The sequence below is a fragment of the Alligator sinensis genome, unplaced genomic scaffold, assembly GCF_000455745.1.
Source record: "Alligator sinensis unplaced genomic scaffold, ASM45574v1 scaffold424_1, whole genome shotgun sequence".
NCBI lineage: Eukaryota > Metazoa > Chordata > Crocodylia > Alligatoridae > Alligator > Alligator sinensis.
Genome location: NW_005842113.1, coordinates 852,766 through 879,554, shown reverse-complemented (window position 1 = coordinate 879,554; position 26,789 = coordinate 852,766). Strand labels below are relative to the sequence as shown.

General features: G+C 40.4%; 1 protein-coding gene across 1 annotated transcript in view; it reads right to left on the bottom strand.

Annotated features, from left to right (window-relative positions):
• Positions 1-26,789, bottom strand: part of DSCAM (DS cell adhesion molecule) — a 758,565-nt gene that overhangs the window by 90,188 nt on the left and 641,588 nt on the right. The window contains 2 exon segments of the mRNA XM_006024681.1: positions 2,220-2,373; positions 22,102-22,235. Coding sequence (XP_006024743.1) covers positions 2,220-2,373; positions 22,102-22,235 — 288 coding nt within the window.

Here is a 26,789-nt window from a genome sequence, read left to right as displayed (position 1 = left end):
CTCCCAGCCCGCGTGCTGTTTTCAGAATGGGAGGGGGAAAGGGAGCAGAGGGAGATAATTTTAGGAGTTCCCCAGCCGGCTCTGGAGGGTGCAGTGGGTGGATTGGAGGCCTCCTTCTCTGCTAATAACTGCATAGATTTCTGCTGTTCTAGATAAATTCCCCCAAACCATAACTTCTCAATTTCTTCTTCCTTCATTGGCCACATTGCTACCTTACGGACAGCCTTGTGAATCTGCAGAGTCAAATCCATCTGCCTGTGAATCACTTCATGTTGATGGGGGGGAGGTGGGTGTGCTCCAATCCATCTGGCCCTCCCTCCAGTGCTGGCTGAGGATCCCCTAGAATCTAAAGGGGGGGGGGGCCTCCAATTCACGCACCCCACACTGAAGCATTGGCTGAAAATAACCCAGATCAAACTCTCTGCACTCTCTTTCCCCTTTCCCATTCTGAAAACAGCTCGGAGGCTGGGAGACAGCGCAGACACATGTTACTGAAGATGCTCTGTTTTGAAACTTCTTTATCTGAACCATTATGCAATTGTAAGATTTTCTTGTATTAATGCAATGAGAGTTAAGATTTTTGTGGAATCAGGCCCTTTTAAAGTATTTTGTAGCCACGGACTCCTGTTAGGTCATGGCTGTAAAGCACTTTCAGGGGCGAGATTGGGGAAAAATTGTCACTTCCGTCTGCACCTAGTCTTCCATCTGTCCACACCCTTCTTTAGTACCTACTCCTTTGTTTCTCCCACCAGCTCCAACTGTGGATCCCAGGGACCAGAGATCTTTCTTAAATCAAGGTGTTTTGTATTAGAATATAAGCATTTCAGAGAAAAAAATGGATCTTAGAATAATAAAATGTGTACACTTATCTTACTAGATATTTGTCCAGTTTTCACATGGAGACTGTGATTTGTATAAACTACCTTTAGACAATGTAAGCCCTGCGGGGGTGGGGGGGCTGTCTGACATAGTCAGCCCTCTTAATTCACAAATCATTTCTACCATCTCATCTCTCTCAGTCTCATGGAGATTGTCACTACCATTAAATGTTGCTTAGATTATTTGATCTCCAAATCCCCTGAGGACAAATCATTTTTAACTATTTACAACCATATGAAATATTAATTCCCAGCCTTGCAGACAGAATACAATGTTCTTCAAGCTCACAACTTTGCCCATTGATTTTGTTACCCATTATGTCTGAGCAGCATTCTTATCTGGGGCCATCATCTTCTTCTTAGTTCTTCCCACCTCCTATTAAACTAGATCAATGCATTCATACAAGAACATCTTACAATGCTACTTACAGTAATTTTCCCTCCAGGATCAGTTCATATACAGTGTGCAGAAAGTTGCTATGTGTTAATAGTCTTATCTTATCACCAAGTAATTCTATCTCCATCAAGAGTATCTAGTAAAGTTTGTGGATTAGTCATTGCTTAATAAAGCTATATAAGTGTCCACAAAACAGGATTTTCTTGGCCAGCCCCAGATCAAGACATCATTATTACCTCTGCTGATAACTGCATAGATTTCTACTGTTCTAGGTAAATTCACCAAAAGCATAACTTCTCAATTTCTTCTTCCTTCATTGGCCACACCACTACCTTATGGACAGCCTTGTGAATCTGCACAGTCAAATCCATCTGCCTGTGTATCACTTCATGTTGATTAATGAATGTCATGATTTTTGGTCTTAGCAGTGATTCTTCCAAGCTATTTGCTACCATTTTGAAAATGGCACTAGAAAAATAAATGTACAACACCAGAGGAATCATGGGAGTTTTGAGGAGCCCCAATCCGAAAATTCCTGCAGTTTTCAGTAGATTTTTACAATGAAAAAGCCTACTTTGATTTTTACAAGAAAAATCATGGAACATAGAAATGAGTAGTTGAACACTTAAACATGGGCTATTGGCCCAGAATGCTGCACCACTCATTTGCACAAGCAGACGTGTGTGGAATCAATAATTAACTGGGAAAAGTTCTGCAACCTGGCAAGCTGAAGTGTGTACACTTTAGCTGGATATAAGTTAAATCACTGCACGCACAGTGAACAAACTTGACCAATGTAATGTCCCATGTAGGCACAGATTAAGGTAAACTTAGTGGTGCAACTTAAAACAAATGAACTATAACACCATCTACCATAGTACTTACTGTTCTGAAAAGACAGTGTGCACAGAATATTTTAAAATATGGAAGTACAGACTCCATACCTTTAGCTAATGGTTCCACAGTGATAATTTCACTGCTGTTGCCTCTTCCAGCAGCAGTCACAGCCACCACCCAGACACTGTATTGTCGATTCCGACTCAGGTTGGGAATTCTGTAGGAAAATGAGTCAGGAGAGGCTTCAAACTCGCTGATTACCTGTGATGGGAGAGACAAATGTTTCCAAACTAAAATAAATAATATCTAGAGAGAACTTGTTGTGGTCTTTCACCTCTGGGCACCTTGAATGGATGACAATCATTCCAAATAGACTCCAGATGTAGGGACTGGACAAGACAGAACTACCATATTTTATTAAATACAACACACCCCCAAATAAAGCATTACCTTATTTTTGGGAAGGCAGAATGTAAAAAAAAAAAAAAAAAAAAAAAAAAAGAGAGAGAGAGATTTTTCTAGAATTGTGGACAACTATAAAACATAGAGTAAGCCCTCCTGGAAACATAGGACATGTGGCATCAGAAACTTCCTGGTGTAGTAGACTGATCCCTGAGATGCCACACTTCTTGGACACTCTCTGTTCTCAGGACTTACTCTATGTCAAACAAGGTTAGGCACTAGATCTCTGCAAGGACAGCAGCAAGACTGTTACTACCAAAAGTCTCCCTGAGGATGAAGCTGCACACTTTCCCTGACCAAGGGGAAGGGAACATTTTAAAGACACACACTGAACATCATGGACTTCTGCAGACCTTGCTCATACTCAGGATCCAGAAGTGAGTAGCTTACTAGAAACCTACCTAGGAATTTAGTTGACTGTAATCTAGCCGTGTGGCAAAAGGCGGACAAGCCAGTCAGATTTACTCAAGTTGGATTTCTTTCTATATTGTGCTATTGGTATTCCTTCTATTTCCTATCCCTCTTTGATTAATAAATCTATCTATTTTAGCACGCCTCGCTGTATGGGCTTAAGAGGGAAGGGACCTGCTAAGGTGGGCTCAGCTATTTTACTCTCCTCCCACATGGGAGGCTGCTGGTGAATGCTTCATGCTAATAATATAAGTACCCCAAAATCCCAAGGTTTACAGGGCCTGTGTGTATCCCAGGGGGCACAGAGCCCAAGGAATAACCAGACCCCGGGTGGTGGCGGTGGTTACCCCAGTCTTGTGGGTGTGCTCCAGGAAGGGGGTCGCCCAGTCATAGGTGCCCCAGGGGAGATACTCAGAGCTTGGTGGTTGTTTGGGTGCAGTGAGGAGGGTGGCTCAATGCAGGAGTGCCCCCCCACTGGCCTGCCACACGTCAGTTCTTACTATAAGTAGTTCTTTACACAAGTTCCACATTACAAGCCTCATCAAGATACTACCAAAAGGTCACTTGCTGTCTCAGGCACAAATTACATTGCTTAGCCAAAACTAACAGCTGTGAGAGGGTTAACACAAGACTCTGACTTGTCAGTTTTCTGAGCTGAGTCAAGTGGAAGCCATTTTGGCAGCTACATAGCACGAACAGTGTCGCCAGATTTCTTTTCCAGCAAAGAAAATATCTTCCCTACTTAAAACATGCACCCCAACTGGGGAAGAGGACTGATTTTGGGGGGAGAAAATGCTAACTATAAGTGAGAAAATATAGTATTTGTTGCAAGCCACTAATATTAATTTAATTTAGCCATGTCTTCTTTTTTTACAAATTGTCTGTATTTTGTGTTGTAGATTGCCATCAAACTATCCTGCAAAAGTATTCAGCTGTCTTCTGATCTAATATTTGGAACTGACTATTCAAGCTTCGTGACAGGTCACCTCAGATCTAGTCTGTACTACAAAGCTTGTGAGCAGAACTCCATTTATACTGGCAAAATGTTGAGAACCTCCATACTGCAGGATCTGCTGCAGCAATTGAACCCTTCTTTCTGCTGCCATAGTTGTAAGGCTTCTGCTATCAACTGGAAGCTGGCTGAACATATGTACAGAGAGCCCCATATATTCAGGTGGCTGCTGTGACCCCTTCAGCAGCTGGTGACTTCCCAGAGTGCACAGCCCACTCTTGCTTCACAGCTGCTGAGGGGGTGCTATGTCAGGGGGAGTCCTTGTACTCTGGCTGCTCTCTCTCTCAAAAATGCCTGGTGTCACAGCCAGGTAAGTACAGACAGAGCCTGAATCAGATGATATTGCACCTGTCTCTTAATGAGATGGGTTGACCTCTTTTTACCTTGCACGCAAGATCTAAAATTAAAAATCTACTAACACTTTCACCCAAAATATTTTTTTTTCAGTTACAAAATTAATTTTAGTTTTCTTCTGAATTTAAATTCTTCTCAGCTATGGACTAGCTCAACTACCTTGTTAGGTGAATGCCAGAAGAGTCATATAAGTGCAAATAATGTCAGAATAGTATGTCCTACTGAGCCACACTACTGTGCTTCAGCAGTGTTCTGCAGGAATGGTAACAAGGTGCCAATTCATGGCACAAGATTTTAGACAATATTTATGATAACTATCTAATTAAAAAAGTATTGGGGTTTGAGTAGGGCCAGTGGCTTTGAAGTAAACATACACTGTATAGAAGCTTTAATCTTTTAAAGATTTTTATTGTATGGGAGAGAAGTTTTTGTCTCAGACTTGAATGGTAAATACAACCAAAATAATACAGTAGAACGCTGGACAGGAGACACTGACTCTCTGACATTATTGTCTTGCTTTTTCTGCTTACTTAAGTGGAAGGAAAACATAGTCAAGTATTGAAGTGCATAGTCAACAATTACCAATATTTAGACTACTCAGTTTATTTCTGGCACAGGTTCTGTGAACTTTTATATAAAACAAACCAATCAAGCAATCAATCAACCAACCCAGGAAAACCAATTACTAAGATGAATAAATACAAAATGATTTTTATGTGCAATATCAGGCTTGGGAATGATTATGTAATGCCAATCTATAAATAAAGTGGTTTGAATGCCACAGAAATCAACATTTTATGGCGAGTTTTTTCTGCAAATAAATATATTGATGTAATCCAAAGTTTATTAAAACAGAGAGAAGGCGTGCATGAAAAGTCTTTCATATACAAATATCAGCAGGTGTAAAGACCAATCTCATTTAATTGACATTTCAAAGGAGACTTTGACATAGAAGTGTTCATGTAAACAGCCCTTCAGTAGCGAATACTAAATAAATAGGAGCTGTTTTTCAGGTGTCATGGCAACACCTCTGCAGTTTCAACTGATGAAGTGTCTCTGCTGGTGAGTAGGGCAATGCATAGCCGTTCACCCTTGAACTGGCATCTTTTATACTGGGAAAATACATCACATTGCTAAATTTGTTAACTAATGTGTTAAACTCCATTTCCATTATTCAGGCAAGTACATTTAAAAATGTTATCTGGTGATGGTTAACCCCAGGATTCTCTGAAAGCCTGATTTTTTTTGACAGAATTATCCCCACCTACATTGATCCAAATTTTTTATATACTATCAGGGTGTTAAAATGTGTTCATTTACACAGTGTTAGGCTGATGTTGTAGCTGTGATGATCCAAGAATTATGCAAGAGGCAAGGATATTTTGGGTGATGTCTTTTATTGGACCAGCTGTATGGTTGGGATAAAGTTAGATGAGCTTTCAAATGCAGGTCTGAGGAGGAAAGCAAGCACAACGATAGTTAAAACAGTGGGTAGAGCTGTGAAACTGGAGTGGGGAGAAATTCCCTGGGGATAGCAGACAATTAGGAGAAAAGAAGAAAAGAAGCTTGATTACTTGATCAAGACCTATGAAAAGGAAGAAGACTCATTACAATCTGTAGATTTCAGCGGTTTCCAAATTCTGACAGATTGCGCACCACCAGTTTAAAACCATATAACCTTAAGTACCACCAGCAAATTTTTCAGTTCAACCTTAGTACCACCAGCAAATTTTTGTCATGTAAAGTAACTATAATAAATTTGTTAACATGTACCACTGACAGGTTGTCTGTGTACCACTGGTTGTATGTGGTTGTCTGTGTACCATAGTGGTTATCCTGTTAAAAATGTGCTCCAACTGATGTATGTGTGTATCTGTCTGTTACATTTTTACATTTTTTTTCTGACGGATCATTCTGGTATGTACTTTCTGTTTAGTTTCACCCACATAGTTACCATGAGGGCTTTTGGTCCATTGGATCATATATATCACATTTTGGGAAAGACATGTGTAGGATCCATGGATTCTGATTGGTTCATTTTGGGGAGTGTTGATTGTACTAACAGTGAAGATGTGCTGACAGGTTAAGTATGTATGGTTAAGGTGAGGCTGTGTCCCATTTGATGTCTATTGAGCAGTGGGGAGTTTACTGATGATGAGTTGGACAGGGATTAGGGTTGCTTGAAAGATAGGAGTGGAGGGGATGGCAATATTTCTTTGTCTGCAGACAAAGATGAAGTTATAATCATCCTCAGCCATCAAGATTACATCTCTGAGGCCAACATAGTCTTAATTTTCCAACATTTGACAGCTCATCTAACTTTACTGCAACTATGCAGTTGGTCCAATACAAGATGTCACCCAAAAAATCCTTGCCTCTTTATTTACACATTATTTTAATTTTCCCAGATGGGAAAAGCAAGAATCAAAAAAAGATTTTGTAAAGGAATCAAAATTTGACCTTTCACTCTGCTGTATGTTGTATGTATGGCTTCCTGTGATGAATAGCTTCCTAGCTCCCCTCAAACTATGCTATTCATCCCTGTTGCTCCTGCTGGAAGACTGGCCCACCTGCAAGACCATGGCTGGCCAGCCTGCTGCATGCATGCCACAAGTAGTATGGGCAGCCTGTGTATGTGCCATGTGGCATATAAAACAGAGAACAGAAAACAGATCAACAGATTGGACAGGGGAAAGGATTGGAGTGGCACTTGCAAAGGGCACAGGGTGTAATTTCTGGTACAGTTCTCCAAAATGTTGGTCCCCACTGTACTAGATTGTCTGACTCCAATTTATTCCTTCTATTGAGACCTGCATTTTATTAATGGTTTGTTCTCACTGTTTGCTTTCTAGATTTGAACAGTGCCAGTACAGATTCTAATTTGGACCCTAATTCAGATTTATTCTGACTCCTCATGTCATGATGCAAAGGCAGTTTGCTCTACTTAGCAAGCGTTTGACATGGTCTCAACTGCTGATATAGAGAGGTCAATTTTGCTAGACACTTCTGTTATTGGCTGAGACACTGCACAGGGCTTTGAAACTCATTTGTCTTGACATTTGCACAAGAATATTGGACAAAAGTCTGTAATTTGACAGGCTGAAACCTACGTGAGGTCACATATAAAAATTAAGATATTGATTAATCGCACATCAGATTGACTATTAATATTCATGACCTAAAATTTTCTGGCATTTATTTAAAAGGGCAGTCAGAAGGGCTAGATGGTTTCTGGCACTTGAGCTCCTTTATTAATTTATCTATCTAATATATCCTATTTCTAAGGTGTTAACTAATATGGGATACGTGCTGATGTATGTTGATGTTAGGCATACCAGGACGTTAAAGTTGCCATTATTTTGTTAAAATGGAATGTCAAAACAGCATTTTGAGGAAATGTTCTTATTTTCCATTATTCCAGCACTTCCTCATTTCATATAGGGATAAAGTAGTTCCTTTCTGAAGACACCCCTACTACTGTAGGTCACCTTCATGGACACCTTAGATGACCAGCCCTGCAGTGGCAGTATTCAAAACTAACAAGACAAAATTGCCATATAGCTTTCAAGTCTATTGTTGGATAGAGACGGAAGGTGCTGTAAGGTAGTATTGGAGATAAGGTGAACATGTAGCCTACCACAGGAAGCAGGAAAAGAACATACTGGAAGCCACAGGTGTTGTGTTCTCTTGTCCTTTACAGTCAAAGTGAAAATATTTTTGTGGACACAAAGAGAGATAAGCAAGGCAGACCAGGTGAATGAGGCAACCCCAGAGCAGAGGGTCTTCACTGCCACCAGGCCACCAGTGGTGGAAATCATAACCCTGATGTCTCCAATTCTTTTTCAAGACTCCCCATATTTGGCTAGCCCCTTCCATATTGCTTCCCTATTGTTGGCTCTTTCCTTATTGGTGTTGAAAATTAACATTTTTGGCAAGTGTGTAACTTCAATTAAGTATTCACTTACATGTCAAGTCAATCCATTAATTGGATCTGGTCTCATTAGCAAATATGCCTACATTCAATAAGTGGAATATGCTATAGCAAAATGTTTGGTTTCCAACTGGTTAACAAACTTCTTGCACTGCAGCATCTAACATTCATTTCCAAACACTTGGGAATGTTCCAGTGACAAAGAATTGATTTTACTTCTAACTTTCTCCTGTCATTTCAGTTAGACACATATGCCAGAGATTTTCATTACATTGGGGGGTGGGGAGGGGAGGGAGGGAAGGGAGCTTTGTCAGCAAAAAGAAGACTAAATAACTAAAGACAAGTTAAAATAAGAAACATAAAAGTTGAAATAAAAAACATTTGAAAGGAATGTCACCTTGTCATGTACACCCTTTGCATATGCCAGTCTGAATAGTTGCTGTTTTCCTATGCTGAAATGCCACACACCCTAAAGGGATGTTTTTAACTGACTGAGCTAGCCCTGTTGTTTCTACAGCCCACCTATGATAGATTGATTATCTCCTCCTTCAATTTATTGACTGTGAAATACAGAGAGCAGAATGCTTACAAAAATAAACTGCAGATGTGCACAGCAAAATAGAAGCAGTGGGGCACATTCTCCCTTCTGCTTATTATCCAGGTAGTTCATCTAGATCTCTGTAGCCATGTCTACATGAGATACTGACTGCACAGTAACCAGAGTTACTGAGCAGTAGCTTCATTGCATGTCTTTTTGTTGATGCTGAATGCATGGTAGCCCTTTACTACTGAGCAGTAGCATCATGTCATGCCTCATGGCACACAATGCTATTGTGCAGCAGTAAAGAGTGACTGTGCAGTCAGCGTCTCATGTAGATGTGGCCTGTGACTCCACCAAAGGGACTTCATGGGGCAATTATCAGGGTGGTCTGAGCTAATTGCAGAAGTAGACCAGCCATCTTACTCAGCTGGAGGAAGCCTAGGGTAACTACAACTGAACAGTATCTCTACAAGCTGTTCAGACAACCATGGATAGGAAGCTTATGAGACAAAGTAAACCTCACCCCTTCCCCTGCCTGCATTGCACATTTGCTAGTTCTGTGCTGACAATAGTTGCTGCACTACAAATCTCTCAGTGGTTCTAATGTACCACATACTGTATTTTCTTGCATCCAAATGCACCTTAGAATGAGAGACATACCTTGTTTTTGAAGGAGAGAAGGAAGAACAAAAGAACTTTCCTTTTAGTATGCAACTAAGTAGCAGCAGCAAGGGAGCAGAATTTGCTCACTGTTCTGTGCCCTGTGCATCACATGAAAACCTTACTTTTGCACCTGCTTGATAAGTGACAGAAACTGTTCTTACCATATTTTCTTGCATATGTGCACTCAAATTTCCAGTGCCTGTTTTTTTGGGAAAAAAATGTGCCTGGTATATGCAAGAAAATACAAGATATCACTCTCCTATACCTTTGTATGGGAATGATATGGACCCAGGTTAGCGCACACATGGATTAAGAAAGCTATATTAAGATTTACTAAGAGAAGAATGTAAAGCAACATTCATGTAGGGTTTGTGGCATGTGTCTTGTGCACAAATGGTGGATTCAGAGTTGTTATCTCACACATTGTCCTTCAGCCTGGACATACAAGTACCTATTAAATGTAGAGGAAATCACAGAAACGCTAGAAAGTTTGATTTTACTTTGAAGTCTAACTACATTTAAATGTCACTTTCTTAATTGAGAGACTTGCTTCCTGTGGTTATTGAGTCATGGTGACTCAAAATTAAGTTTTTATATCTGCTAGCAATGCAGAGTTAACTGGATCACAAAGCTCTTCGTACATCATCACAAACAGAATTATCTACCAAGTTCCAGAGTAGGATTTTCTTTTCACTTGTATACATCTATAACTGTCCCTTACCCAAGGGATTAGCTAGTAATTATTTCCATAGAAGGAGAAATAGATTATGAGTCAGATATTTCTTTGGTGAATAAAGAAATATTTGGCTGCAATCAACAAACAATCTCTTGGATCTTGGATCCCCAGCTCCCCTCTGTTTCTGGATATAGCACACAGAGTGGGCATGCTGTGGTTCACCGCAGCACTTTCAGGAGCTCATCTAGTCCAAACCTCTGCTTGAAATAGGTCCACCCCCAACTAGATCCTCCCAGTCAAAGTTTTGTCTAGCCAGGTTTTGAAAACCTCCAAGGATGGAGCTTCCACCACCTCTCTAGGTAACCTGTTCCAGTGCTTCACTGTCCTCCTAATGAGAAAATTCTTCTTAATATCTAACCTAAATTTCCCTTGCTGCAACTTGAGACCATTGCTCCTTGTTCTGTCATCTGCCACCACTGAGAACAGTCTAACTCCATCCTCTTTTGAACCCCATTCAGGTAGTTGAAGGCTGCTATTAAATCCCCCTTCAGCCTTCCCTTCTCTAACCTAAATGAGTCCAGTTCCCTCAATCTTTCCCCATAAGTCACCTCCCTCAGCTCCCTCATCATTTGTTACCCTTCTCTCAACTCTCTCCAATTTGTCCACATCCTTCCTGTAGTGGGGGACCTAAAACTGAATACAGGACTCCAGATGTGGCCTCACCAGTGCTGAATAGAGGAAAATAATCACTTCCCTTGACCTACTGGCAACACACCTATCAATGCAGCTCAGTATGCCATTAGCCTTCTTGACAACAAGGGCACACTGCTGGCTCATATTCAGCTTATTGTCCACTGTAACCCCCAGGTCCTTTTCTGTAGAGCTGCTGCCCAGACAATGAGCCCTCAGCCTGTCCTGGTGCATGGGGTTGTTCCATCCTAAGCGTAGGACTTTGTACTTGTCCTTGTTGAACCTCATACTGATGATGAGTTGGACAGGGATTAGGGTTGCTTGAAAGATAGGAGTGGAGGGGATGGCAATATTTCTTTGTCTGCAGACAAAGATGAAGTTATAATCATCCTCAGCCATCAAGATTACATCTCTGAGGCCAACATAGTCTTAATTTTCCAACATTTGACAGCTCATCTAACTTTACTGCAACTATGCAGTTGGTCCAATACAAGATGTCACCCAAAAAATCCTTGCCTCTTTATTTACACATTATTTTAATTTTCCCAGATGGGAAAAGCAAGAATCAAAAAAAGATTTTGTAAAGGAATCAAAATTTGACCTTTCACTCTGCTGTATGTTGTATGTATGGCTTCCTGTGATGAATAGCTTCCTAGCTCCCCTCAAACTATGCTATTCATCCCTGTTGCTCCTGCTGGAAGACTGGCCCACCTGCAAGACCATGGCTGGCCAGCCTGCTGCATGCATGCCACAAGTAGTATGGGCAGCCTGTGTATGTGCCATGTGGCATATAAAACAGAGAACAGAAAACAGATCAACAGATTGGACAGGGGAAAGGATTGGAGTGGCACTTGCAAAGGGCACAGGGTGTAATTTCTGGTACAGTTCTCCAAAATGTTGGTCCCCACTGTACTAGATTGTCTGACTCCAATTTATTCCTTCTATTGAGACCTGCATTTTATTAATGGTTTGTTCTCACTGTTTGCTTTCTAGATTTGAACAGTGCCAGTACAGATTCTAATTTGGACCCTAATTCAGATTTATTCTGACTCCTCATGTCATGATGCAAAGGCAGTTTGCTCTACTTAGCAAGCGTTTGACATGGTCTCAACTGCTGATATAGAGAGGTCAATTTTGCTAGACACTTCTGTTATTGGCTGAGACACTGCACAGGGCTTTGAAACTCATTTGTCTTGACATTTGCACAAGAATATTGGACAAAAGTCTGTAATTTGACAGGCTGAAACCTACGTGAGGTCACATATAAAAATTAAGATATTGATTAATCGCACATCAGATTGACTATTAATATTCATGACCTAAAATTTTCTGGCATTTATTTAAAAGGGCAGTCAGAAGGGCTAGATGGTTTCTGGCACTTGAGCTCCTTTATTAATTTATCTATCTAATATATCCTATTTCTAAGGTGTTAACTAATATGGGATACGTGCTGATGTATGTTGATGTTAGGCATACCAGGACGTTAAAGTTGCCATTATTTTGTTAAAATGGAATGTCAAAACAGCATTTTGAGGAAATGTTCTTATTTTCCATTATTCCAGCACTTCCTCATTTCATATAGGGATAAAGTAGTTCCTTTCTGAAGACACCCCTACTACTGTAGGTCACCTTCATGGACACCTTAGATGACCAGCCCTGCAGTGGCAGTATTCAAAACTAACAAGACAAAATTGCCATATAGCTTTCAAGTCTATTGTTGGATAGAGACGGAAGGTGCTGTAAGGTAGTATTGGAGATAAGGTGAACATGTAGCCTACCACAGGAAGCAGGAAAAGAACATACTGGAAGCCACAGGTGTTGTGTTCTCTTGTCCTTTACAGTCAAAGTGAAAATATTTTTGTGGACACAAAGAGAGATAAGCAAGGCAGACCAGGTGAATGAGGCAACCCCAGAGCAGAGGGTCTTCACTGCCACCAGGCCACCAGTGGTGGAAATCATAACCCTGATGTCTCCAATTCTTTTTCAAGACTCCCCATATTTGGCTAGCCCCTTCCATATTGCTTCCCTATTGTTGGCTCTTTCCTTATTGGTGTTGAAAATTAACATTTTTGGCAAGTGTGTAACTTCAATTAAGTATTCACTTACATGTCAAGTCAATCCATTAATTGGATCTGGTCTCATTAGCAAATATGCCTACATTCAATAAGTGGAATATGCTATAGCAAAATGTTTGGTTTCCAACTGGTTAACAAACTTCTTGCACTGCAGCATCTAACATTCATTTCCAAACACTTGGGAATGTTCCAGTGACAAAGAATTGATTTTACTTCTAACTTTCTCCTGTCATTTCAGTTAGACACATATGCCAGAGATTTTCATTACATTGGGGGGTGGGGAGGGGAGGGAGGGAAGGGAGCTTTGTCAGCAAAAAGAAGACTAAATAACTAAAGACAAGTTAAAATAAGAAACATAAAAGTTGAAATAAAAAACATTTGAAAGGAATGTCACCTTGTCATGTACACCCTTTGCATATGCCAGTCTGAATAGTTGCTGTTTTCCTATGCTGAAATGCCACACACCCTAAAGGGATGTTTTTAACTGACTGAGCTAGCCCTGTTGTTTCTACAGCCCACCTATGATAGATTGATTATCTCCTCCTTCAATTTATTGACTGTGAAATACAGAGAGCAGAATGCTTACAAAAATAAACTGCAGATGTGCACAGCAAAATAGAAGCAGTGGGGCACATTCTCCCTTCTGCTTATTATCCAGGTAGTTCATCTAGATCTCTGTAGCCATGTCTACATGAGATACTGACTGCACAGTAACCAGAGTTACTGAGCAGTAGCTTCATTGCATGTCTTTTTGTTGATGCTGAATGCATGGTAGCCCTTTACTACTGAGCAGTAGCATCATGTCATGCCTCATGGCACACAATGCTATTGTGCAGCAGTAAAGAGTGACTGTGCAGTCAGCGTCTCATGTAGATGTGGCCTGTGACTCCACCAAAGGGACTTCATGGGGCAATTATCAGGGTGGTCTGAGCTAATTGCAGAAGTAGACCAGCCATCTTACTCAGCTGGAGGAAGCCTAGGGTAACTACAACTGAACAGTATCTCTACAAGCTGTTCAGACAACCATGGATAGGAAGCTTATGAGACAAAGTAAACCTCACCCCTTCCCCTGCCTGCATTGCACATTTGCTAGTTCTGTGCTGACAATAGTTGCTGCACTACAAATCTCTCAGTGGTTCTAATGTACCACATACTGTATTTTCTTGCATCCAAATGCACCTTAGAATGAGAGACATACCTTGTTTTTGAAGGAGAGAAGGAAGAACAAAAGAACTTTCCTTTTAGTATGCAACTAAGTAGCAGCAGCAAGGGAGCAGAATTTGCTCACTGTTCTGTGCCCTGTGCATCACATGAAAACCTTACTTTTGCACCTGCTTGATAAGTGACAGAAACTGTTCTTACCATATTTTCTTGCATATGTGCACTCAAATTTCCAGTGCCTGTTTTTTTGGGAAAAAAATGTGCCTGGTATATGCAAGAAAATACAAGATATCACTCTCCTATACCTTTGTATGGGAATGATATGGACCCAGGTTAGCGCACACATGGATTAAGAAAGCTATATTAAGATTTACTAAGAGAAGAATGTAAAGCAACATTCATGTAGGGTTTGTGGCATGTGTCTTGTGCACAAATGGTGGATTCAGAGTTGTTATCTCACACATTGTCCTTCAGCCTGGACATACAAGTACCTATTAAATGTAGAGGAAATCACAGAAACGCTAGAAAGTTTGATTTTACTTTGAAGTCTAACTACATTTAAATGTCACTTTCTTAATTGAGAGACTTGCTTCCTGTGGTTATTGAGTCATGGTGACTCAAAATTAAGTTTTTATATCTGCTAGCAATGCAGAGTTAACTGGATCACAAAGCTCTTCGTACATCATCACAAACAGAATTATCTACCAAGTTCCAGAGTAGGATTTTCTTTTCACTTGTATACATCTATAACTGTCCCTTACCCAAGGGATTAGCTAGTAATTATTTCCATAGAAGGAGAAATAGATTATGAGTCAGATATTTCTTTGGTGAATAAAGAAATATTTGGCTGCAATCAACAAACAATCTCTTGGATCTTGGATCCCCAGCTCCCCTCTGTTTCTGGATATAGCACACAGAGTGGGCATGCTGTGGTTCACCGCAGCACTTTCAGGAGCTCATCTAGTCCAAACCTCTGCTTGAAATAGGTCCACCCCCAACTAGATCCTCCCAGTCAAAGTTTTGTCTAGCCAGGTTTTGAAAACCTCCAAGGATGGAGCTTCCACCACCTCTCTAGGTAACCTGTTCCAGTGCTTCACTGTCCTCCTAATGAGAAAATTCTTCTTAATATCTAACCTAAATTTCCCTTGCTGCAACTTGAGACCATTGCTCCTTGTTCTGTCATCTGCCACCACTGAGAACAGTCTAACTCCATCCTCTTTTGAACCCCATTCAGGTAGTTGAAGGCTGCTATTAAATCCCCCTTCAGCCTTCCCTTCTCTAACCTAAATGAGTCCAGTTCCCTCAATCTTTCCCCATAAGTCACCTCCCTCAGCTCCCTCATCATTTGTTACCCTTCTCTCAACTCTCTCCAATTTGTCCACATCCTTCCTGTAGTGGGGGACCTAAAACTGAATACAGGACTCCAGATGTGGCCTCACCAGTGCTGAATAGAGGAAAATAATCACTTCCCTTGACCTACTGGCAACACACCTATCAATGCAGCTCAGTATGCCATTAGCCTTCTTGACAACAAGGGCACACTGCTGGCTCATATTCAGCTTATTGTCCACTGTAACCCCCAGGTCCTTTTCTGTAGAGCTGCTGCCCAGACAATGAGCCCTCAGCCTGTCCTGGTGCATGGGGTTGTTCCATCCTAAGCGTAGGACTTTGTACTTGTCCTTGTTGAACCTCATAAGATTCCTTTTGGCCTAATCCTCCAATTTGTCTAAGTCACTCTGAATCCTTACCCTACCCTCCAGCATATCTACTACTTCCCCCCAGCTTGGTGTCATCTGAAAACTTGCTGAGGGTGCACTCTATGCCATCTTCCAGGTCATTGATTTAGATATTGAACAAAACTGGCCCCAGGACTGACCCATGGGGGACTCCATTTGATACTGGCTGCCAGCTAGACATTGCGCCATTGATTAGTACTCTCTGAGCCCGATACTCTAGCCCGTTTTCTATCCACCTTGCAGTCCATTCATCCAGCCCATACTTCCTTAGCTTGCCTACAAGAATGTTGTGGGAGACTGCATTAAAAGCCTTGCTAAAATCAAGGTACACCACATCTACTGGTCTCCTTACATCCACAGAGCCAGTCACCTCATCATCAAAGGCAATCAGGTTGGTCAGGCATGATTTGCCCCTGGTGAATTTGTGCTGACTGTTCCTAATCAACTTCTTCTCCTCCTAGTGCTTAGAAATGGGTTCCTTGAGGATCTGCTTCATGATTTTTCCAGGGACTGAGGTGAGGCTGGTCTGTAGTTTCTGGATCCTCCTTCTTCCCTTTCTTAAATATGGGCACTATATTTACCCTTTTTCTATCATCTGGGACCTCTCCTGATTGCCATGAGTTTTCAAAGATGATGGTCATTGGCTCTGCAATCACATCAGCCAACTCCTTCAGCACCTTTGGGTGCATCTCATTTGGCCCCATGGACTTTTACACATCCAGCTTTTCTGAATAGTCCCTAACCTGTTCTTTCACCACTGAGGGCTACTCACCTCCTCCCCAAACTGTGTTCCCTGGTGCAGTAGTCTGGGAGCTGACCCTGCCTGTGAAGACTGAGGCAAAGCAGGCATTGAGCACTTCAGCCTTTTCTGCATCCTCTGTCACAAGGCTTCCTCCCCACAGTTTCCCTGATACTCCTCTTGCTACCAAAATACTTGTAGAAAACCTTCTTGTTACCCTTCACGTCCTTTGCTAGCTGCAACTCCAATTGCACTTTGGCCTTCCTGACTTCATTCCTGCATGCCCGAACAATGCTCTTCTATTCGTCCCTAGCTGTTTGTCCAAGTTTCCACTTCTTATAAGCTTCCTTTTTGTGATTTAGTTTACTGAAGAGTTCCCTGCTAAGCCAAGCTGGTCTTGTCTTCTGTCAATCTTGCTAGTCTTCCTATACACTGTGGTGGTTTGTTCCTGCACTGTCAGTAAGGCTTCTTTGAAGTACAGCCAGCTTTCCTGGACTCCTCTCCCCCTCAGTCTGGCTTCCCAGGGAATCCTGCCCATGAGTTCCTTAAGTGACTCAAAGTCTGCTTTTCTGAAGTCCAGGGTCCTTACTCTGCTGCTCTCCATCCTTTCTTTCCTCAGGATCCTGAAATCAATCATCTTGTGGTCATTGCTGCCCAACTTGCCACCCACTGCTACATTCCCCACCAATTCTTCCCTGTTTGTGAGCAGCAGGTCAAGAAAATCCTGGCCCATAGTTGGCTGCTCCAGCACTTGCACCAGGACCACTCCTTAGCACAGACTGAAGGTGGTGCAGACATGCCTCAAAAGTTCCACAGAAATCATTAATAGTCAACCTTAAACCTTGGTCAGTTCCTCAAATCAAATAATAACATTACATTAGTTTGTGTCCTTGGCCCCTCCTCCCCAGTGATGTCTTTGAACCTCTGTATCTCTCCCTACTCCTGATACATGCTCTTTTACAAACACATGTCAGTCTATACTGGGCTCTGCACTTCTACTTTGAATCTTTTCAACTCCTGAACTATGTTTACACTAACTCCCTGCTGAGTCTCAACCAGTGCTGAGAAACAAGCTCAAAGAAACTTGTGCCTTCTTCATAGATGCCAGCCACGAAATAGAGAAAATAACTTAGAGTTCCTCTCACACTTTCTCCCTTATATGTGCACTTATGCTGTCTGTTTAATTGCTATGCTGGGCACATGCAGGCAGGACTTGTTTATTGGTGGTGGTTCTAGGCTTAACACAGGGTTGGCACAGACACAGCTTGAGACCTGGGGGCACAAATTCATAAATCACCTTTTTGATAAACCTGCAGTTTTCAAACAAGACAACAGTCAAAATTTCTCAGTATAATTAGCAACCATTTCAGAATGCTGAAGGACATGAAGGCAAGGGAGTCTACATTTAAAGACTGCAATCCTTCCCTCATCTGCTGAACTCTTATGACTTGGTCTGATGTTACAAAAAAGTATATCAAATTGCACACTCTGGGAAACCTATAATACCTGTGCACAGCACAGATCGCTTTTCAAATGGTAGTAGTGACAATGGGAGTTTACATAATCATACTTTTCTGTCTGAAACCTCCCTGATAGTGCATATTATACATACACACATGGATAGTTACACTTAAAAAAACCAACAAAACAAAACAAACAGAACAACACAAAACAAAATACACATTGAGTTGACAAGGACTTGAAAAGTAACTTAGGAGCCATTCAAGTCTATTGTTTAGATATCTACAAACTATAAAGGAAGTTTTAAAATCTGGAAATGGCAACACCATTGTGATTAACTACATACACACTTTCCAGGTACAAAAGAGACATTTTATTTCCCCTCGCAAGTTGAATTATGTCCTACCCTATTATATCTTGACTACCCTAGGAATGTTTATGCATTATGTAAAGGGAGAAAAAACCCCAACAGTATTTTTATTACTAAGATGCAACCTCCTTTAAAAGAAAAAATAAAAAAGAACATATAATGTAAACAAAAAACTTCCTTAATTAGAGGAAAAGGTACCATTAAAATCCTTCAGACATTTGAGGTCATCAGAATAGTTGCTCATCTTCCATTTCAATCTCCTTTCTGTAGTCAGCCAAACTAATTCTGCTTCTAGCTTTCACTTATCAGGGAATCAGTGTGTGGCTGTAAGGTCATCTTATTCCACAACTTAAGATGAGTGGAACAAAGACAAGAACCAAGTGATAATGCTCTGGAAAGGACTGAGACTCAGAATGAGAGCAGTCTCCATTTATTAGCCTTTTATAGTGTTATTCTACTTACACTGCTCCTCTCACCCACCTCCAGCCAGCAAATAGAGGGAACCAAAGATTTATTTACAATTAAATAACCTAATTCATGAAAGCAGCAAAAAAACCCCCCAAAAAAACAACTTAGTTTAACTAAACTATATATAAGTACATGATATTTCTGAGAGATGGACATACATTTCAGAACATATATTAGGTATCTATTTACATGAGTTCACAAATCTTCAGTCTCTCATTTTTCTTCTCCATTATCTCTGAAGTTTTGTTACTCTTCCCTTCTGTGTTATGAAACCTTGCTTCTCAACCTTCCCCCTTTCCATCGAGCACATCACCCAACCTGCTGTTTTCCAGGCTGCCCCTGCCTGCAGTTTTCTAGGTATTTCCTGCCCCTCTGTTGTTATTTAATTGACGTTTGTCTATTCATTTTATATATAAATGGAAATCTATTTCAGGTAGTGCTTGTGCTTAGCAGGCAAGTTTTAATGTGTCAATATCTTTATTTGCAGGAAAGCAAGAAAGCAAGCAATAAAGTAATGGGGTTAGGTTTCAGCATTAAAAGATGTGGTGTATGGTCCTCTCCAGCCATCTTGAACAGAGGTTAGGAATTCAAATGAGAGTAGCCTTGCTTTTTTTCACTGGTGAACCAAAATCTTTTGTTTCACATGTTCTAGAGAGACAATGCTCCTTGGAGTCAAAGTGCAGAATCTAGTTATACATTTCAGGATCCTTCTTTCCAAGCATATCAGACCTTCTTACCCCTACAAAAACAATCTGATTGTGTAAGACATTTGCAGACCTGCATTTCAGAAAACCACAGAAGTCTGAAACTTTGGCACTTGGATACTTGCAATTTAGTAAGATTGGCCATCTCTGCCCAAGATAGAGTACTCAGGATTGAAAGAGAAGGTAGTTTTTGTGTGATTCAAATAAATCAGAACACTGTGGATAAGTTTTACAGAGAATGCTCTTATAATTTTTTTCTTTTAATGTAGGCAAATAGTGAAAAAAGAGTCCTCATTCATGCCTTCTAGATCAGGGCCCAGCAATCTATAGCCCAGAGGCTGGAGCTGGCCCTCAAAGCCTTCAGATCTGGCCCACAGAGCCATGGCTTCCAGAGCATTTGACAGCCAGGACTCTGCCCGTGCGGTGCCATGCTGCATTCGGGCAGTGTGGAGTTCAGTAGCAGGGAACACCTTCTATGCTGTGCCACAGTTGGACTCCAGGGGCTTTGGCAGAGGGGGACCTCTGCCCATGCTGCACTGCATCTGCGTGGCAGGAAGAAGTGCCACAAGGGTCCTAGTGCTGGCCAATCTCAGACCAAAGCTAAGTCACTCCTGCCTAGCACTGGAAAATTTTGCCAACCCTGGACTAGGTACCTTAATGTCCCATCCACAGTTTATACTTTGAAACATAGCAACGCAGTATGATAGAGGCCAACACTAATAAGTTAAGTTATTGCTTCTTACTATTTGACTCAAGCTGATGCTAGCAGTCCCTTATCTTGAGTAGCACTGAACTTGAGCCCCCCAAACAGTTTCAACAGTACAAGCTATTAGAGAAGCAATTTGAGCTTTAATATTAGCTTCTATGAAGACATGCAGGATTCATGTGATTTGTGAGCCACAAAAAATAACTTTGCATGAGGAAGGGCACTGTAATCAATAAGAACCTTGAAAACAAAATCCAGTAGCTGGATGCAATATATGGTGCTTCATTTCTCTCTGCCACTGGTTTTCAACCTTTTTTCATTTACAGACCTCTGAAAAATTTTGAATGGAGGTGTGGACTCCCTTGGAAATACTGAACGGAGGTGCGGACCTCTTTGAATTGTGAGTGTGTTATTCACATACTTTAGATTAATCATAGTTATCTGTCATGGACTCCTCAGACACAGACTGAAAACTACTGCTCTATGCTATGGATCCACATAGAAAAAATGTTTCCAGCAGAGACTCGAAGGAGAAAATATCTGAGCTGTATGCCAAGAGATATATAGAAAGTAGCAGCAGCACCATCTGGTGTTCATTTTAAACTAGGCACAGAAGCCTTTAGAGGTAGGTAGCCCTGTTTGTCATTAGTCAGTCAAAGGGCAGGGTGGCAAGTGGTGGCAGACTTCTGCCTTCTGACAAAAGTACTTAATAATTAATCTTTTCAAAGCATCACTAACCTAACCAAAAATAATGGCAAAATCAGGTGCTGCCAAACCCTTATAACCCACTAATAAATCTACTAGCAGTCAATGCTGATAATCCAATAGCTAGGTCCTATTTGTAATGCTGCAGCCAGGTATTTTGGTGCACAAGGCAGTAAGTATTAAATTAATGGAATTAAGGATAAAGTGTTCAAAAGAAGTATGAGCTAAGTGTCATTTTCAAGAATTAATTACATAGGCACTTAGGGACAGATTTTCAAAGGTGTTTGGGTGCCTAAATACTATATTCCAAAGGGCCTATGCTTTCAATGGGAGTCTGTTTCCCATTGAAAGAATAGTTTATTTAACAAAAGTCAGATTCCTTCCTAGCTGAGGTTACAGAAAAAAGACGTGTGTTTATCACAAATTACTGGGACAGGCAGGAGAAATCTCAAACACAATGCCCTGTTCCACAGGTGTTAGCAGCTAAAGCCAAAGGTGCATTGGCAGTGCAGATATGCTAATTAGCATGGCTAAGCTGCAGAGCCAATTAAGAAAAATGAAGTGTTTCATGAACATGGCTATACTGTTTCTGATTCAGGAGGCAGCATGCAAATCATGTTGCAGCATGTTTACCTGAGCCACTGCCTGGCATGATAACTTTGCAGTGTGGACATGCCCAAAGATATAAGATGGGGAAATGCTTCTCACACAAATATGCTTATTCACAAGTCATTATGCTACTTCCCACATGAATACTCAAGCCAAAAAGTAGGAACATAGATCAAGCTGCATGTCAGATATAGCAAATATGTTCACAAATGAAAGTTTCCATAATGTACCCAGATGCAATTGGGCTGTGTCTGTTGGCAGCCAGCTTTGTAAGAACCAACTTAAACAAACTTCAGACCCTGCTTCTTTAGGAATATTCAACCTGTGGAGTCTGTATGTTGAAGTAAATTGTAAGTGCTGTAAAAAAAAGAGATAAGTGAACAAAGGAAAAAACCAAACAGAGCTATGCACAAGGTAAGAAGAAGAAAAAAAGGAAGACCAGGCAAGAAAAGTGTGAAGCACTGAATATCTGCAAATGTTCTACTGTACCCTTGTATTTGTTTTGTTGAACTTACTGTGGGATACGGATGTGAGCAGAATACTGTGTACTTTCGGATGATGCCATTTAACTTAAGGGGAGGCAGCCAGGACACAAATACAGTGGAGGCTGAAGCTGCAGCTGCTTTAACTCCAGCAGGAGGACCTGGAACTGGAAGAGCAATGGCTATAGTTATTAAAGTGAACCAAAGCCATCCTAACACATCAACCTGTACAGTACAACACAGCTAATAAGAGAACTACTTAAGAGAAGGAAAAGAAGAGGACAGACCCTGCAAAGAATAACTATTATCAGTGAAAGTGTTTGTTATAACTAGCATTTCCTATGCCACTCCTGAAACACATTTTAATTATATTTTGAAGGCAACATATACACAGTATTCATATGGATATGAATATATTTAAAGACACAGTATATGAATATTTATTTGCAGTAATTCATTATATGTTCCATCAAAAATGTTATGGGGAAAAAAGCATTAAAGTTGTATTCCTAAAGAATGAAGTCAGGAAATGCTCACATTTCATTTCACGCACAACCTTAATTCCCGTCTTTTGTGTATTTGCATGAGTCTATGGGCATATCATTTCTCAAACATTCATATTGTATACTTTTCTCCATGACCGCAGATATATAGACATACCTTCATTTCCTATTATGTACAAGCTGGGTATGTAAGGATATCATGTTTTTATAAAAAGTACATAAGAAGCTGTATTTAAGGTATCATGGGTTATTCTTCAAATAAGACTCGATCAATTAATTTTTGACAGAACAACCTTCTGTGGAAAAATGAACTTTTTTCTAAAAGGGAATTATTTTGTGGCCTGGTGTTGGTTTCAGTCACATCTTGAAGGAAACAAAAACAATGAAGACATTTTATTTTGATAATGCGTTGACTTACTTTAAAATTGTAACATATTTATATGTGCTACAGTTAATAATATACAAATGCACTGTATTTTAATATTATATTGATGTCAAATGTGCAACATTTTAATGCTACTAATACTAAACATTTTCATGGTCCCAGAGGGAAATATTTTAGTAGTGTTGTTTCATGGGAAATTCTAGTATTTCAGCTTTTTGCTTCAGTTTGAGACAATGACAATAAAAATCAAGATGTTCACACTTCACATGGAGTGGAAATTCCAGATCCTAGTCCACAGATCCTGTTTAGTACCACAGAAAACAGGGTTCATGTGCCAGCAAATACATGGCAGGTGGGGATCTTGTTTTGCAAGAAGATGAACTTTAACCCAGATCTAATGTTCCTTGAAATTAATGGGCACCAAGGTGGTGGGGTGGGAGTCTACTTGTAGAAGCTAGCAGGACTGCAGACTAAATCTGCAGCTAATTTAGCTTCATAGTTAAGTAGAAATATCTCACCTTCTGAAATGCATATCAGGAAAACTTTAGTTTCCATTTCAATAAGCTGTGTTGTTTACTGCTGTTCCACTGCATCTAATGCTTCCCTTAAAATGTCAGAAGGCTGATGGATGAGTACTAAGTGCAAGTTTGTGTTAGATGCATTCTTTCAAAACACTGTGTATCACTCAGCATTTTCTATTTATAGAGTATTGAGAATGAAGATCCAAATGAGGATTTCACGGCTATGTTCCCAAACTCAACCCCTTGCTGTGGATGGACTAAATCATTTAGTGGGTTCCATCCAATCCAGAGTAAATAGTGATGCTTGACAGCATTCAGCTCATTATTAATATCTAGCTCATTAGAACTGCTATTTGTTACTGCTGCTGAAGAGTGAAACCTGGCTCTCCTGGGTAATTACTTAGCCCAATGGGAGATTCTTTTATGGCCAGTAACATTTCCTGGAAATCACTGCAACCAAATATAGGAGCTTAAAGTAATTTATTGGCAAATTATGATTTAATCCATGGGGAAAGGTTCTGATGGAGTGGCTTATGGTTGTCAAATGTTGAAGGATTAATTCAGAATTGATTAGAGTTCTTTAGCCAGCAGACACACATGAAAACCTTTCCTTTTCATTGGTCTGTTTTGTTTTCTTCTCTAACATGTAGATACTGAGAAACTCTAATTGCAAATAATTTTAATTGTATGTATTTACTCAGAAAACCATAGGAGGTCTTGGAGAGTCATGTAAAGAAAAGTTTGTTTTCACTAAGCGGTGGGATTCAATTAAAGAGAAAAAAAAAGCATATGGCTTTTTGCATTCAGAAAACCTTCATGAGGTGGTAAAAGTCTCCTGTGTTGGCATTCTATAATGGACCGTAGAGTGAAATTATACAATAATTAATTGGGAGGCTGATTATCAAATATTATTTAATATATTTTTAAATAGTAACCTGCTTGTGGGGGTGTCAAGTGCTGTTCACCTTATGTCTGAGAAACTTGTTCACAATCCTATAGTGTTAATGTATTACATGTATTCCTATTGCCATACATTATTATGAACCTAGTAGCATCTGGTTATTATAGAACACTAATTTCAAGAGGGCTGGACTGTGTTTTACCAAATTTCAAATTTATCTTTTTTTTCCCCTTTAGCATAGTTGTTATTGCCTGAGTTTTCTGTCATTCTTACCAGTTCTTTGAGTCCTATAATTTCTAATAAAAAAAAGTTAGATATGAAATACACTATGGACTAGTTTTATTGACTCTAGGGGGTGAGGATAAAGAAGTTGGGAAAAAATGAAGACAACAAAAAAACACCAAACATCCTTTATAGCTGTCCCTGGGGTCTTATGGGAAATATTGGATTTTCAAAGACCAGGCCAAAAACGGACCCCAAGCTCATTCTCTGGTCAACAGGTGCTGACAAAGTGCGGAAACAGATGTGCCCTGATGTTTCATTAAGACAGCACAAACGCTGAGCAACAGACATCAATACTCTTTGCTGTACTACAGTGAAATGAAAACCAGTGGCTTAACAAAAAGTAGTAACAGACTTTGCCACTTGACCGTGGCAGACATCTAGTACCTCTGGGTGCTCTCCTCACTCAGCCCCAAGTTTGACTGGGCAGGGGTACTTTTCTGCACCTGGCCAGAACCAGGGCATGGTCTGGCTGAGCAGGGAAGTCAGGAAGATCACATCGCCCCTTGTCCTGCACCAGCAAGGACAGGATAAGGGGCAACATGTGTTTCACCTAGTGCAGAGGATCAACTGTCCTGCAGCACAGCTGATCCCTTCATTAGGTGATGTCTATTTCTAGCCAAAAGAATATAATCCCTCCACACACTTATGAAGTGTGTCCCTTTAAAATTTGAGGAGGCACTTTGTGTTCCTGTTTATAAGTTCCTGCAGCTAGGAAGAAAATGGGGATTGCTAAAAGAATGATTTTGTGGGAGAACAAGAACAGGGGACAACAGTTCCTGGTAGTCAACAACGATTTTCTTAGAGGTTTCATGGACTTTCTTGCTTCATATAAGTGATGGATGAGTGTCTATTTCTCTTCACAGTACCAGGCACCAGAGAGGCAAAAAGCACTTGGCATGTTGCATTTGGAAACACTATCATCTCTGTCAGAGGGCAAGGCTGTGCTTTGTATCCAAGGCCCTAGCCCTGCACAGCACAGGGCTATCCCACTGACTATTACAGATATTGGGGAAAAAAGCACTTTCACCCATGCACACTTTCCTTCTACAATTCAGATCTACATTAGCCTGTAATTAGCATCAAAATGGATACTTTTCACTTGAAATTCACAGTAAAATGGTGTTGCTGTTTTACCTTTTACAAATACATGTGTTTATATCTCATTCTGCATTGGATTCATACTGTGTCTTGTTTGGATAGGAAGCAAAACTACCTGAGAACTCTGACTACATTGAAGCATGGCACAGGCAAATTGTATCTTGAAAAGAGCTTGAAGAATGTCTCTTCAATACAGTGCAGAGGATCTGAGCCTAATTCTTGCCAGTGATAGCATGACCTCCATAGCTAGACCCACCAGTTAACACAATCTGCTCCAAACCATCCACATTTAACATGGCGTTCATTGGGATGATTTGTGAAGTTATTTTTCTTTAATATTTGCATTAGGGCAAACTCTAACTTGGGTGACATAGCTGTCTATTTACTCTTTTCAGATCAATTAGCATGATATTATATGACATCTAGCTTTGAAGGGAAATGCAATCATCATGCCTATATGAACAACAGGTTTTTAAAAAAGAGTGAAATAAAGAGAGAGACAGAGAGAAAAAAGAACTGAAAATGATAAGGGAAAGCACACCTCCTTCTAGGTTATGCAAGTCCCAAAAGCTCCCTGTACCAGCTATAGATTCAGATGGTGGTCAGGTATGAGAGGTGAAAGAAGATACATAAGGCCAGAATGGGCTTTATGTGCCTGCCTCTATACAGCAAGTATCCTATGTGAAAGGACTCCTGAGTGAGTTGGCTGGTGTGAATTGGTGTCATTCCATCAAACTGAATGGAGCTATGCATCCCCATCCCTTTCATCCACCCCAGATATGGATCTGGCAGAGCAACTCTGTCTAATAAGACACACAGATTAATTGTTTCAATTAAAATTTTATAATGTATCATTTCCAGAAAAGAAAAATTGAAGAAATAATTCAGCCCCCATGCTACTAGTAGATTGTGAAAATGTTTAAACCCACAGAGCGAGAGAATTGGAAAATCCATTTAAAGTTTTAATAATGAGTAAAATAAATCCTCAGGTGAAGAACAAATCTGGCTAATGAGTAAGCTCCATGTAA